The sequence below is a fragment of the Miniopterus schreibersii genome, assembly GCF_964146895.1.
Source record: "Miniopterus schreibersii genome assembly, chromosome: 8".
NCBI classification, from domain to species: Eukaryota; Metazoa; Chordata; class Mammalia; order Chiroptera; family Miniopteridae; genus Miniopterus; species Miniopterus schreibersii.
This window is the reverse complement of record NC_138109.1, coordinates 24,719,582-24,734,847: the sequence shown is the minus strand read 5'-3', so window position 1 is coordinate 24,734,847 and position 15,266 is coordinate 24,719,582. Positions and strand designations below refer to the sequence as shown.

The 15,266-nt window shown below is 40.5% G+C and overlaps 1 protein-coding gene across 8 annotated transcripts in view; it reads right to left on the bottom strand.

The window, feature by feature from the left end:
* The window catches only part of CCDC30 (coiled-coil domain containing 30), a 56,346-nt gene that overhangs the window by 18,351 nt on the left and 22,729 nt on the right, over window positions 1-15,266 (bottom strand). For all 8 annotated transcript variants that reach the window (XR_013999415.1, XM_081145362.1, XM_081145363.1 and 5 more), the window contains 3 exons: window positions 11,556-11,735; window positions 9,315-9,524; window positions 6,362-6,516 (listed from right to left, as the gene is read on the bottom strand). Coding sequence is in view for 7 of the 8 variants with exons in the window: in XM_081145362.1 (XP_081001488.1) it covers window positions 6,362-6,516; window positions 9,315-9,524; window positions 11,556-11,735 (545 nt within the window). In the remaining variant the exon portion in view is untranslated. The remainder of the gene's footprint in view (window positions 1-6,361; window positions 6,517-9,314; window positions 9,525-11,555; window positions 11,736-15,266) is intronic.

The window sequence follows — 15,266 nt, the reverse complement described above, 5'->3', positions numbered from 1 at the left end:
ATAAATAATGATAGATCTATGTAACAGGATGCTATAGACTGTTTAAAATAATACTATTAAATTATAAATCAATAACAGACAGCTGGAAAATCCCAAAATACTTACAGATTAAACAAACATAGTTCTAAAAAAATGCATTTGTCAAAAACGAAGTTTCATGAAGTTAAAAAATATTTTGAACTACATGTACTTTACACGAAAATGAAAATATAACTTATAAAATTTGTAGTAAAACAGTGCTTAAGGGGAAATTTATAGCATTAAATGCAAATATTATAAAAGAAGAACTAGAGAAAGAGACCAATATAAGCCTAAAATAAAGCAGAATAAAAGAAACAATAAAAATTAGAGCAGAAAACCATGAAATTGAAAACAGGAAAACAATAGAGAAACCATAAAACTAAAGCTGGTTCTTTGAAAAGAACAATAATATTGATATTCCTCTAACCAGGCTAACCAGGAAACAGAAGACACAAATTACTAATATCAGAAGTGAAAAAGTGATCATCACTACTGTCACGGAGGAAAAACTTCCTCTGCCCTCAACACTTAGACAGACTTGAGCAGACTGGAAACGACAGGCCAGGTACAGAAGGTCACCAGGATGGAAAGCCCTGGGTGCCTAGCAACAGGTAAAACTCGGAAAACAAGGACCTCGCCCCCAGGGTGACCTTTCCTCCCCTAGCATATTGATGGTCATGTGGTTTAGATCCCTTGGCCTTTCACATGGCTGGTCACGGGGTCTGGACACTCCCTTACCTCTCCTCCCCTGCACGGCCATAGTCATGCAGTAGACCCCCTTGGAGGAGGAACAAGGGGTGGATGAGAGGCCTCCTGCAGCTCCCAGGCGGGCCCTTGCACAACCACTCCCTTAAGCATTAACCCCTAAGGATAACATCTAGGCCTCAGTTGTGTTTCAGCTCCAGGCCCAGAAAAACAACAAAACCTCACAAGTGACACCATGGTTGACATGAGGACCAGCTGCATTGACTGATGACCCCCTGGCTCCTACCAATCCGTAGAGACCACAACCCTGAAAGGACACACCTGGAAAGCTGATGATATTGGGATCCTCCCCTGAGACCTCCATATAAATACCGTCAAGACAGGACTCAGCGCTGCTCTCCCTCCCTGGAGGCCTGCCCTCGCCTTAACCCCCCAGAGGTGTTATCTTTCTCTCTCCTAAGCTCCAAGGGCCCTTCTTTAGCCTCTGTAACTTGTTTCCTGAGCCCATTTCTTCTACAGCTCACTTCCTCTATCTCTGTAACTTTCTAATAAACTTTCTCTTATAGCTTCAGTCTTGGCTCAGAATTCTTTCTTAGCCAAAACCAAGTACTGAGGTTGCTTAACCAAGGTCCGGTCTGACTCCACTGGTCTAACACCTGGTGCCATTTCTCCACCAACACTTTTAGGTTCTTCTGGCTGGTCTAATAATTAAATTGACATGAGACATATTAGCAGGAGAAAACAAATTAAAGTTTAAAAACACAGATACTTCCTGTATACATGGAAGAGATGCAGGAACACTGAATAACTGGCCAAGATGACAAAAGCCTTCACCTTTATCTTCAGCTAAAGACAAAAAAGATGGTGGGTATGGGGAGTCAGTTATGGGAAGTTACCACGAAAAGCACAGTAAACAAGCATAGTACTATTATGCAGATTTAAGTCCAAATCTTCTCCACTGACAACAATTTCTAGAGACAGCCTCCTCTTCCAGGTACTGAGGGAAATACCCTTACAAATGTAAAAGTCCTTTCACAAAGAGTAATTTCTACTGGTTTTCAGATGTCCTCCCTTGTCTTCTGTTTCTTAAAATTAACCAGCCTAAATAAAATAATCAATATCCCAAAGAGGCACATTTTGAGGTGGCAAACTCTGCTCCCCTCCACTACTGATCCTCTGGACATTAAGAGACAATAAGAGAATATTATGAACAGCTCTATGCCCGCAAATTTAATAACTTAGATGAAATGGAATGATTCCTTGAAAGACACAATCTCCTCAAACTTACACAAGGAGAAACAGATAATCTGAATAGGACTATATCTATTGAAGAAACTGAAGCAATATTTAATAATCTTCCAAAAAATAAAGCACTGGGCCCACATGGTTTTGTTGCAGGAGGCAGGAACGGCACTGGGTGTTAGTCCAGCGGGGTCAGATTGGACTTGGGATCAGCAAGCTTGGCACTTGGGATCTGGCTAGGAAAGAATTCAGAACCAAGACCTAAACTATAAGAGAATATTTATTTCGTTAATCACAGAGGTAGAAAAGTAATTCCTAGAATGGGTTTAGGAAACAAGTTATAGAGGCAATGGAGGGGCCCTTGGAGCTTGTGAGTAAGGAAGCTAATGCTAATGGCTTGGGGGTGGTGAAGATGGGGGGGAGGGGAAGGGGCAGGGAAAGTCGAGGGCTTGCTCCCAGGGGGAAGAGGCACTGGGTCCTCTGCCCTAAGGGTTTTACGGGAGATTTTAGGGGCGGTCCCAGGGGAAGATCTTAACATATTCAGCAGTTTTCCAGGTGTGTCCTTTCAGGGTTGTGGTCTGTGGTCTCTACTGATTGACTGGCACCTGGGCAGGAGCCATCATTCAATGCAGCTGCTCCTGAGTTCAGCTATGGCTGTTTTGTTTTGATTTTTGTGGTTTCTTTTTTAAAAAAATATATCTTTATTGATTTCAGGGGAAGGGAGAGGGAGAGAGAGAGAGAGAGAAATGTCAATGATGAGAGAGTCCTCATTGATTGGCTGCTTCCTGCACGCCCCCGACTGGGGATTGAGCCCACAACCCGGGCATGTGCCCTGACCGGGAATCAAACAGTGATCTCCTGGATCCTAGGATCATAGGTCGATGCTCAACCGCCAAGCCATGCCTGGCCAGGCAGCTGTGGCTGGTTTTGTTGCTTTTCTCGGCCTAGAGCTGAACTACAACCGAGGCCTAGATGTTATCTCCAGGAAGGAAAGGTCAGGGGGTCCACACCACATGACCAGTGATATGCTAGGGGAGGAAAGGCCCCCCTGGGGGTGAGGTCCCACCCTACAATAGTCCTTTGCTAGCATCCAGGGCTTTCCATCCTGGTGACATTCTGTACCTGGCCCATCGTCCTTGCTCTGCTCATGTCTTCTAACAGCCTACCACATCTTCACTGGTGAATTCTGCCAAACATTTAAGGAGGAAATGATACCAATTATCTATAATCTTTTCCAGAAAAATTGAAGAGGGAATATTTTCTTACTAATTCTAATTGATAGCATTACACTAATCCCAAACCCAGATAAGCATATTACAAAAAGGAAAACTGCAGACCATTATCTCCCATGAACATGTCCAAACTCAACGTGGCCAGTTAGGCTCATCATGAGCAGGCCTAGCTTACCTTTCTAGCTTCATTTTCTTGCCACTCCCCTTATCCCCAAACATTTTGTTCCAGCTAAAATGAACATTTTTCACGTCACTGAAGATGATGGTAATGATGACAACAGTAACAATAACATCAAATATTGCAATAACAACAACAATAATAACACCTTTTTAGTAGAGTCTTCATAATGTGTCAACTTGGCTAGGAATTCTGTCCATGCATGTTTCTGGTTAGAGTGGGCAACAGAGATATATTTGTACAAGATTTGGAGGACAGAACTGAAGAATTTTGTTCTTTACTCTTGGGAAGTTGGAATGTGGGCTTTTGTAGCTGGGTACTTCTGTCCGTGACTTTCCTTCCAAAGGGCCAAGGCAGCTCCACCTAGGCTCATGCCTGTTACCATGATCTTGCCTCTTCTATCTTACTCCCTTCCTCTGTTTCACTGTCCCCAGTTTTAATAAACATACTCTCAAAATCATCTGGACGTGTGTTGTGAAATCTTTCCTGCACAAAGTCAAGAACCGAGGGCCAACATCAGGACTAACACTTCTACTTCTCTGACCGAACCCTGACTGATACAAGCGCTTACTATGTGCCAGACACTGATACAAGCCAACTGCTTATAACTCATTTAATCTACACAATGATCCTATGAGGTAGGTATGGATAGGCACTGAGAGGATAAGAAACTTACCCAAGATTATGCAGCTGCTAAGTGGCTAATAAGATGACCTTGTTGTATTGTTAGGTAGTAAATGCAAATTCCAAAGCAATATATTTTAAATGATTCAAATTTTGTTAACAAGAACAATAAAAATATATGTGTATGCATAGAAAAAAATCTGAGAAATATGTAGCTGAAGGCTAAAATTTGGAAGAACTTAGGCTTTTTATTTTATATGGCTCTTTAATATCTGAAAATTCATAATGAACAGTTATAATTATAATTTTACTAGCCAGAATTTATCTCAAGGAAATAAAAAGATATGCACAAAAATTTGGCTACAAGGATATATATATTGTCATTGTTTACTATAGCAAGAAACTGGGGGGGGGGGGGAGTAAATATCCAACAATAAAGAACTGATTAAATAAAGTATGCTCTATTAAAATAATAATATTCTAGAAGATTTAATGACAGGTAAACAGATCATAATATTTTAAGTAAAAAAAAAGTAGGTTACAAACTAAATATCTAAATTGCGGTTGTTTTCATCCAGGTTACAAAACAATGTCTACTTAATAGTCCCCTTTTTGTGGAAAATAACTTTCCTACATATTTCATTTTTCTATACTTACTTTACTATTTCTATGTATATCTTCTCAGCCAGTCTTAACAAAAAATGTATATAACTGGTATTACTATTCCCACTTTAGAGATAAGAAACTAAGTTTCAGGAAAGTTAAATAGTCCTTTTTCTGGTTCAATCCTTTGATTACATCTTTTGTTTCTTTTAAAACTTCACACAGGTGGCTTACAATACACTCTTCTTAATCCCAACTGCTGAAGTTCTTGGAGGTTATAAATCTCATGTTCGTTGTTTCTGCTGACTTTCATTCATGGTAGCCAGTTTCCTTGTGTTAGTTGGTGATTTTTTATTGTCAGCACATATTCGATTAAACTTAATATATGGGAATCCTTAATATCTAAATTGAGGCTGCTTTCCTCCAAAGATAATTTGGGGGCTGCCTACTGGGAAATACTTTAGCTCCTTCAGGATTCTCAGCTAAATACTAGAGTCTGTAAGTAGTTCAGCTATCCTACCTTGTGGCAAACTTCCTCGGCTTCTTCTCTGGAACACGGGGTTGATACTGTTATTTGCCTCTTGACTTAGGAGTTTGTTTGTCATTCATCATTTTTATTTTACCTCATTGCAGGTTTGCCTTTTGGGGTTTCCCTTGCTTTGTGAGCAATGCTTTAAAAGGTATACTTATTGTAGTTTACTCAGGGTCTAGTTGTATTATAACAGGGGGATAGCCTGCCATCCTACTACAAGGGATAGTGTGACAATTCTTTTTCTACTACACTTTACTCAGTGAATTCACTATTCATTTGCACATTCATTCACTTTCTCAAACATTCTCTCATTCACTAAATATTTACCGAGTACCTACTGAGTGTCAAGCCCTGTGCTAAAGCTTTTAACTGGAGCTGAAAGCAACTTTCTGAGCTTCACAGTATATGTGGATGTCTGTATATCTTTTCAGTGGCTAAAACCACATTTTTCTTAAAATATATGATAGTCACTCTGAGTGCCAAAGAAGTAAGAAGCATCAGTTACTGGAGTTTAGGGCATCCAAGAAGATAGTTTAAGTAAGATCCTAATAACAATCCTAGTAATTTTAGAGAAAAATATGACAGCTCTTATCTGGTAGCAGCTTGTTGATGATTAAGATGCCCGTAAAGTACTTGGAACTTCTTCAAAGGAAATCCGCTGATAAATACAAAACGCCAACTTCATTCTAGTCTGCATCTTGTGACAATAATGTTAGAGTTAGAGAAGCAAATCCCAGAGTGCCCTATTCTCTAGGCAATTCAGTCATTCAAGAAAATTTACTGGTGCATCAAGTGTGTCTCAGAACAAGAAATAACCCCTGCCTTAAGAATCCCACACTCGCCCTGGCTGATGTGGCTTGGTTGGTTGGGCGTCGTCCTGTACACTGAAAGGTTGCAGGTTCGATTCTCGGTTGGGGCATGAGCCCGGGTTATGGGCTTGATCCCTAGTGGGGGACGCGCAGGAAGCAGCTAATCGGTGTTTCGCTCTCACACATCAATGTTTCTCTCTCTCTTCCTCTAAAAATCAATAAAATTCTTAAAAAAAAAAAAAAGAATCCCACATTCTAGTGTGAAAGGCAAATTATCATACAGTGTGGTAACTGCGAAACAGAAGTGTGTGAGTTTACTTGAGCGGGGCCCAGAGGAAACACACTGGTAAACGGCCACTGCTGGTAAAGTCAACCAGGGCCAGGCACGAGAAGCTGGCATCTTTGCTCCTCTTACCTCTTCTGTTGTTCTTCCTGATACTGTTGCTTTATTTTAGCTTCATTTTCTATGGCTTCTTTTATCCTTTCCTCTAGTTGCTTCTTTCCCAAAATACAAGCATCTGTGAGACAGACTTTATGAGCGTGTTCTAATTTCTGCTGCAGATCCAAAATCTTGAATGAAAAAAGTTGACAAACAAAACTTGAAAGAAAAGTGTGGCCTATTTTCCAATGAGGGAAATACGATATGGATGGCAAACACAGTCGCGCAAATCTGACCCATGTAAAGGGCATGGTTAGGTCTATTTTAACTTGAAAACAAACTGTTTAGTTTTCACAATATGTAATACATTCCCAAAGCTGTGTATAAACAAAGCTATATGGTGAAAAGTCTCCTTCCCAGCCCTAACCTGCTCTCCTCCACCAAACAGGTGATCTCTGCTATTAGTTAATTGTATACCCTTCCAGAGGTTTATTTGTCAATATATAAACAAATATTATTAATAGTTCTATCACACATACTTTTTACACAGATGATGGCATATTATACTTATGTACTTTGCTTTTAAAATAAAAATATACTCAGTGATTTTTCCATATTGTAAGTACATATACAATTGTATTCTCTTTTATGGCCACATACTATTCCACTGTAGAATATACCATAACTCATTTAACTAGCCTCCTACTGATAAACATTTAGGTTAATTCCAATCTTTTGCTATTATAAATAGTGTCTCTAGAATAATTTATGAGGTGTGGATTTATCAGGGCAAAGGTTATTATTATGTGTTTGTTTTGACAGGTAAGACCAAACTGCCTCCACAGGTGTTAGACCAATTTGCACTTGGAACAGCAGCGTGTGGGGGTCCGGTGTCTCCACAGTGTGGCTACATTCATGTATGATATCTCAAAATAAAGTCAAAGTCTCTTACAAACCAAGTACCAGTTAGCATATCACCTCGCACCAGTGCAGGTTCTTTAATACCCTGGTAACACTAAAAATAAGATTTATGAATGTGAAAGAGAGATACATAATTTTATTTTAGAATTTATATGTTAGATTAAAAGTGTCATTAAAAATGTTTTTGTTAGATAAATATCCTTTTAAACTTGTTTTACTTATTTTTTATAAGCCTTCCTGTCACCTAAATTTGTGATTGGTACTTAGTAAGTGTTCAATAAATGTTTGTTATATGACTAGATTTCAGAATAGCTGTTCTACCTCCAGAAATTTCTGTTCTACCTCCAGAAATTCATTGTATTTCTGACCCAACAACGAATCCCTTACAATGGTTTGCCACCGTACTCCCCACAAACATTCAGTGAATGCCAGTGGATGGCAGACCTTTTCTAAGAGAAGGTCTTTCTGCATCAGCCCTAAGCTTTGGCACTTAGGACCTTGCAAAACCCACACACACACTGTAGGAGAGATAAAGATGCAGAATGACTCAGGGCAATGGCCGAGGCTAGGTCTAGTTCCTATGAGCTGCCCCTTTTGATTCTGTGCTTAGGGAAAATGCTCACTTAAAGATACTCAGTCCTAATTCCACAAAAGAAAGTCTCAGTCCATTGGCTTCTCTGTCAAGGACAGATGCCAAACTTTTGAACCCACCATCCAATTTAAGAAAGAGGACATTTCCAAAACTTTTGAAGTCCACTCTGAGACCCTCATCAATTATACCCCTTCCTGCTCCACCTGAGAAAACAAGAATCTTCAATTTTTTGTTAATCATTCTACAGCAGGTTCCTGTAATTCATTCATTTCCACTGTTGCATGCTGTTGTGTAAATATACACTTTATTCATTGGATCTCATATCAGTGGGTGCTTGGGTTGTTTCCAATTTTCTGTTTTTTAAAACAATGTTACCATGAAATGACTGGATTTCTGCCTCCTGATACTTATGTGCAGTATGAAAGTTTCTCTAGTATTTATGCCTAGTAGTAGAAGTGTTGGGTTGTATAGTATATACATCTTTAACTTAACTAGAAACCAATGCCAAACTGCTTTCCAAAGTGTTTACTTGGATTTACTCTTCCAGCTGCAGTCAGTATGATTTCCTGCTGCACAAAACCCTCACCTATATTTGGTACTGTCTAAATTTTAAAATTTTACCAATCTTTATCAATTACTTTCTTATGGAACAATAACATACATGCAGTAAAGTATACATATCTTAAGCATTCTCAGTAAAATTTTACTTATAAAACCACCTCCCAGACCAAGATACAGAATACTTCTAGCACCACAGAAGACTCCCGCATGTCCCCTCCCAGTTTAAAAGCCCTTATAGAGACAACCATTATCCTATCACCACAGTTTAGTTTCCTCTGTTCTTGAACCTCATATAAATGAAATTACACAGCATGAACTCTTTTGTGTTGACTTCTTTAGCTCAACATTAGACTTTTGAGCTTAATTCAGATTGCTGTCATCTACTTCTTGATGTTAGTTTTATATTTATATAGTTAGATAAAATGACTTTTTTAAATATAAAATTTGACTCAGACAAACCTACAGATCCAAATGGGCAACTGTTTCATCCTACTGCCACCCAGTGTCAGGACATCTAAAATGCAAGGGCAACATTCCAAAATGGCTCATCTCACAACACAAATTCTTCTAAAATTACAAAATAAAAATCATGTAAATGCCAATCTAAATGAGAGGAGAGGCAAATAAGCCTTTTAAAATTTGAATGTATAAAACAAAAGTCATTTGGTCTCAGTTCTTTAAGTTATTGCTTTAATGAAACACCTTTATATAGTTCATACAGTTTGAAAAAATACACAAGATTTACTGGAATTGTAGGAGCAGGTGAAGCCGATGGCAGCAAAGCACAAGAGAGTAGAGAAAAGCCCTAGAATTTTATCAAGTTTGCACCATATCTGCATCTTAAAATCCTTAGGGAAACGGGATTTCAGTAGTGGGATCCAGCGTGTGTTACTTATTAAGCGTAAGGATAATTACCTTTTCCTCTGCATCAGCAACTTTGGATTTCTCCTGAGCCAGCTTTTCCTGTAGGGTGTTCTGTGATTTAATGCTCTGAGCCTGTGTAAGTACTTCCAGCTCCAGCTCCTTGATTTTCTGCTGACAGTGCTTCCACTCGGCTGGGGGTGAAGAGCATATCCTTGCGCGGTCTAATAACTTCTGCTGGGCCTGCTTGAGTTCGGTTTTGATCTAGAGGTGGGGAATAAATAACAGTGATGGAAGTAAGCATGGCATGAATGTGAATGTGAGCCAGAATGAGCAGCTTTCAAAGGAATGCAGTCCCCCAAGAGCTGACAAACACCAGTCATGTGGCTGATCTCCTCTCTAGGGCGGCCCTGTGTTAGTAAGGTTTGCCAAGGTTGATCTCGCCAGATGGCAGCTGGACAAAGGGATTTTCCTGAGAGTTTCAATGTATGCATGGTCTAAATATTTTCTACCCTTTTTCTATCACTCCAAGCTGGCTTTCATTCCCACTACTCCATGAAGCTGCTTTTGCCAAGGGCACTATTGCCAAAGTGAATCCAACGGACAGCTGATCTCTTAGTGGCACTCACTCCCTCCCTCTCAGAAAGTTCTCCTCCTCTCTTGGAATCCGTGATACGAAACTCCCCCGATTTTCACTTCCCTCTCTTCTGTTCCTTCTTGATCTCTTTTGTAGACTGTTCTAACGCTACCCAACTTCTAAATGTGATTGGATTTAACTAGGCCTTGACAGTGGGTCATCGTCTCTCTTGGATCATTCTCATGATTTAAACCACCTTTATGCCAGGTAACTGCCGAAGTGAAACTCCTTTATCTGCCCATATCTCCAAAATTTTCTCTTAGTCTTCCTGATTATAGTAAATGATGCCACCATCTAGCCTTCTATTCAGGCCAGTAACCTGAGGGTTATCCGTGAGGCTTCCTTTTCCATCAGGAGCCAATTCAGAGCAAGCTGTCACTCTGCCTCCACAACAGATCCTGCATCAATCCATTTGTGCCTTTTATGTCACCACCCTAGTCTAGATCATCTTCTCTAGACCTGGCCACAGCAATAGCCTTGACCCTGGCCCTGCCATTTCCATTTTTACTCCCTTCTCATCTGTTCTCTGCACAGCAGCCAAAGTGTTCTTTTTAAAACATAAATTGAACTACTTGACTCCCTTCCTTAAATATTTCAGTGGCTTCTCATCACTCCGGGAACAAATCCCAGCAGCTTGCCTGGCCTTGTAAGATCCAGCCCTTGCAGACCTTTTTAAAATCATCTTGTCATGCCCCCTGCTTCCACTGATCTCCTGTCACACTGGTTATCTATCATCTATCTATCTGTCTATCTATCTATCTATCTATCTATCTATCTATCTATCTATCATCTATCATTTTTATTGATTTCAGAAAGAGGAAAGGAGAGGGAGAGAGAGATAGAAACATCAGTGAGAGTCATTGATCAGCTGCCTCCTGCACGCCCCCAACTGGGGATCGAGCCCACAACCCAGGCATGTGCCCTGACCGGGAATGGAACCGTGACCTCCTGGTTCGTAGGTAGATGCTCAACCACTGAGCCGTGCCGGCCGGCCGCGCTGGTTTTATTTAGAGTTTCCAACACAACAGACGCCACTGTTTCCTCCGCTAGGAATGCTTTCCCTTTTCCCTCCTTATGGTATGGTTTGGCTCCTGTCTCTTCTTCAGGTCTTAGCTTAAACATCACTTATAACAGAAAACCTTCATGATCATTTAATCTGAAGAGGTCTCCTTACTTACTTTTTACTTATTATAGCACATTTATTTCCTTCATAGAACTTACCACCATTTATAATTAAACATGTATTTGTCCAGTTGTTTACCTCCTTCCTCCTCACTCTAAATTCCCATCAGGGACCACGTGTTTTACTCCTCAGTATCCGAGGCCTACCCAAGTGCCTAAAGTAGATGATTAATCAATATTTACTGAATAAACACATGGATGGGTGACATCCTAAGGAATATCAGAACCTGGCAAATGGACGGACATACGAGGCAGGGCTCACAGACAAAGCTGCTGAGACAAAGCTTACTTTACCTTATGTGAAAACAGAACTTCCTGGCTCAAAGCTTTTCTTTCTTTCTTTTTTTTAAAGTTAACCAGAGAGCTCACCTCGTCCACCCGCCTATGGACACTATATATGGGGAATTATAAAGGCGAGTGAGAAATGTCGCCCCGCCCCCGGGCCCCGGACCGCCCGGGCCATGCCCCCGAGTTACCGCGACGCTTTCTTCCTGAAGGAAGGCGTTGTGCTGCTTCAGGTCCAAGCTCCTGGCCCGCTCGTACCGCAGCTCCTTCTCGGCCGAGCTGCACAGGACCTGCAGGCGCTGCAGGTTCTGGCGAAGCTGTTGTACTTCCTCTTGCTGCTGGTGCTTCGGCTTTTCTCTAGATGATGGACTCTAAGGCAAACATTTGCAAAGAGAAACGTGGACCGTTCGAAAGGCTCCTGCTAAGACATGGGCTCCGGCTGCCAGAACCGATTGTCACAACGTGATTATTCACATGTCAGGTGGCACACGGTCATACAGCTCCCGTTACATTAGAGTAAAAATATCAAAGAAACGATGTGAACAAAGGCAGTTACGCATAGACAATTAACTTTCTTATTTTTCATATCAGTGAAGGGGAACAGAAGCACGGACAATTTTAGAGTAAAAATTAGGCCTCTTCAGTAGAGTCAGACGACTGTGACCAAAGGAGAAGTCGTTAGGGTTTTCTCGTCGTAGGTGGGCACACACAGGTGTGCCGGGTAGACAAGAATTCAACCTTATCCAGTTCAGCAGATAAGATACACTCGGGGTTTCCAGGGCCCCAGTCCGGCATGCCTCCGGTCTGTGGCTTTTGAAAAGCCCATGCCATTACTCTCTTTCTAGCTTGCTTACAACAGAATTACGACACAGAATTTCCCACGGCCTGTTAGCCCTTAAACTCCTATCGGGGTTCGCCCAGAAAGGCGATCTAAATCCAATTTGCTTGCCTTAGAGCTACAAGTGTCTAAGATCCCTAGAGAAAATTCTTTAATGGAATTACAAGGCAATTATTAAGAAGCATAGTTTTGGAATTAGAGACATTTGGGTTTGAATCCTGAATCTACCACTTACTAACTGGGTGATTTTGGAAAACTACATAGTCTTTCTAACATTTCATTTTTCTCATCTTAAAATGGGGATAAAATGACAACTACTGGATGGAATAAAGGGTTAGCCAGCGCCTGCAAGGACTGAGCATGACGCTGGCATGGGACAAGCACGCAGCCACACTCCCCATTACTGCTGAGGCTGCTGACCTTCCTTCAGCCTAACTGCCTTCTTTCACCTGGAAACAAGAGTTTCCTGAGGCCTGGAGAGCTTGATCACCACGCTCGCCTTTTACGTAACTATCACACAGCAGATTTTAACGATTAGTTAATAATCAGTAGCCTATTTAGCTACTTAACATACTAAAACAGAGACATGCAAAAGAAGGAGCAATTTATACCAATGGAACGAACACGTTTTTAGCCTATTTTGTGTAACCACTAGGCTGTACACCTGAAACTAATACAAAATAACACTGAATGTAAACTGTAATTGAAAAAAATTCTTTTAAAGGTCAAGTTCTGGTCAAATTATTTTAACCTCTGTAAAGCCTCAGTTTCCTCATCTATAAAGTAGAAACAATAATATTCCTGCCTCACTGTGCTGCTTAATACATACTGGGTATTCAGTATAGTGCTTAGAACATAGTAAATACTCAATAATACTCAATAATGTTATTCAAAAATACTCAATAATGTTATTAAAACCCCATGAAGCTGGGCTTTAAATGTGTAAAATTGAGATTTCATGGTGGTTCAAGCTTGTTTCAAGAATATTGGGAAAGTAACATCTAGAATTCAGCTGTCACAACCTCACACAAATACATATGAATGAAAGAGCTCACACACTAGAGAGGCTCTCACAGTTCTTTTTCTATGTATTTACCCACATAAGCATTCTTTAGAGTGTGGTATCTGATGTCAGCCTACAGTTGCTTAAATCTGCACATTATGAAATGAAGGAGACACAACACACACAGAGAGCAGCTAGATACTAGACACTCTAATCTGACAACAGGGTGCAGACCACAAAACTGCACAAACACCAAGAACTAAAAAGAACAATCCATACTCATCAGTAGGTCAAAGAACCCTCTACACAGAAAGGGGCTCTGAAATCATCACTGCTCAGCTCACTGCAGGAAAAAAAATCTGTCTAAAATGTATTTTTATCCTGGCCTGCTTAAAGAAGTAAATGAAATGGTGGGTGTTACAGTGCTTTGGGAAATGTAAAGTTCAAAATACAAATATGTTATTTCTTTTCCATGAGGTCCACAGCTATCTTGTTTACTGGATCTCAAAATAGTTGTCAGAAAGGTATGTGTAGGGGAATCTTAATTTGTACAAGAATTAACCTGTAAAATTGAGGTATAAGAACTGAAGTGTGACTGGTGGTCACTCCTTTCATTTTTCCTGGAGGCAGATCTCTGGTAAATAGCAAAAGCCATGTTTAAAACAGTTCTGCATCTGTGGTCTTTTCTCTCCAAAACAAAGTATTTTGTACATCTGAGCTAAGTACCAAGAGTAGAAAATGTGGCACAAATCCTGTCATTCCCTATCCTACCTGCTAGGGTGGACAGCGACAAGTAATCAGCATTTTTTCCCCCGGTGAGCCTCAATGGAACCTAAGAACCCTTTATAACAAAGTACATCAACTGATGGGCTTAGTTCAGATTTTGGCTGCTATCTTATTACCATTCAAGCTGTGGTTATGATATTGTTTAACAAATATACATTTAATGATGATATAAAAAAATATTTTTATCCACAGCTGATCAGAGGAAATGGCCCTGGTCAGAGCATGAGTTTACTGCACCTACCTCGGTATTACCCCCATATCTCTGAGACTGAAGGAGGCTCTGATTTATACGGCTCAGCTCTTCTTTAAGCCTCACAACTTCCTCAAGCTTCAAGGTAAAGTGCTGTTCTTCACTTTTCATATCTTGGTTCTGCTGCGAGTCCTCTTTCTGCCTCTCTCTTGGAAAAGTGCCCTCCTCTACTGCCTCCTCTGGACTTTCCTTCAGCTTAGTTTCTCCTAGTTCAGAACTTGGTTAAATAGAACAATAAAAGACTATCAAAATGCTCATTCTACTGGCAGAATATGGAGGGGGAAAAAATCTACCAGTCAAGAAAATACTGCAAGCAAGGTTTTCCACTTGGATTCTATAGCAGGTTGGTTATCTTTTTCTTTTTTTGAATACATATTTATTGGTTTCAGAGAGAGAAAGGGAGAGGGAGAGAAACATCAATGATGAGAGAGTCATTGCTCGGCTGCCTCCTGCACGCCCCTGATTGGGATGGAACCCGCAGCCCGGGCATGTGTCCTGACTCGGAATCGAACCGCGATCTCCCGGATCCTAGGTTGACACTCAACCGCTGAACCAGGGCAGTTGGGCCTATCTTATTCTCATAATTAAACCTTAAAAACAAATGAGTCTTATTTTTTTACTCACTCGCAGCAGATGACACATCATAGACTTTTGTCTACACTCAAACAACCAGTTTCAGTCAGTTTTTCATTTTTAATATGGCATTGGGCAGATAGAGCTCATAAAGATTAAAAAAAAAATCACTCAGTAAGCACTAGGCACTGTGGCAGGCACTAGGGCTACAACAGGACATAATCCCTGCCCTGAGGAGTGTACAATTTAATGAGAAATAATGATAAGTGAACAACTGATTAGATTAAATAATAGTAAGTAATCTAAGGCCTGAGAGGTAAGTAGACACAAGCTAGGCAAATGTAAAGGATGAAGTGTGTGCATACAGTAAACCCTCGATTTTGTGGACCTTGATTTAATGGACCAATGGACAAAATTTCTGGTCCATTTGTCATATGTGAAAATTAACATCC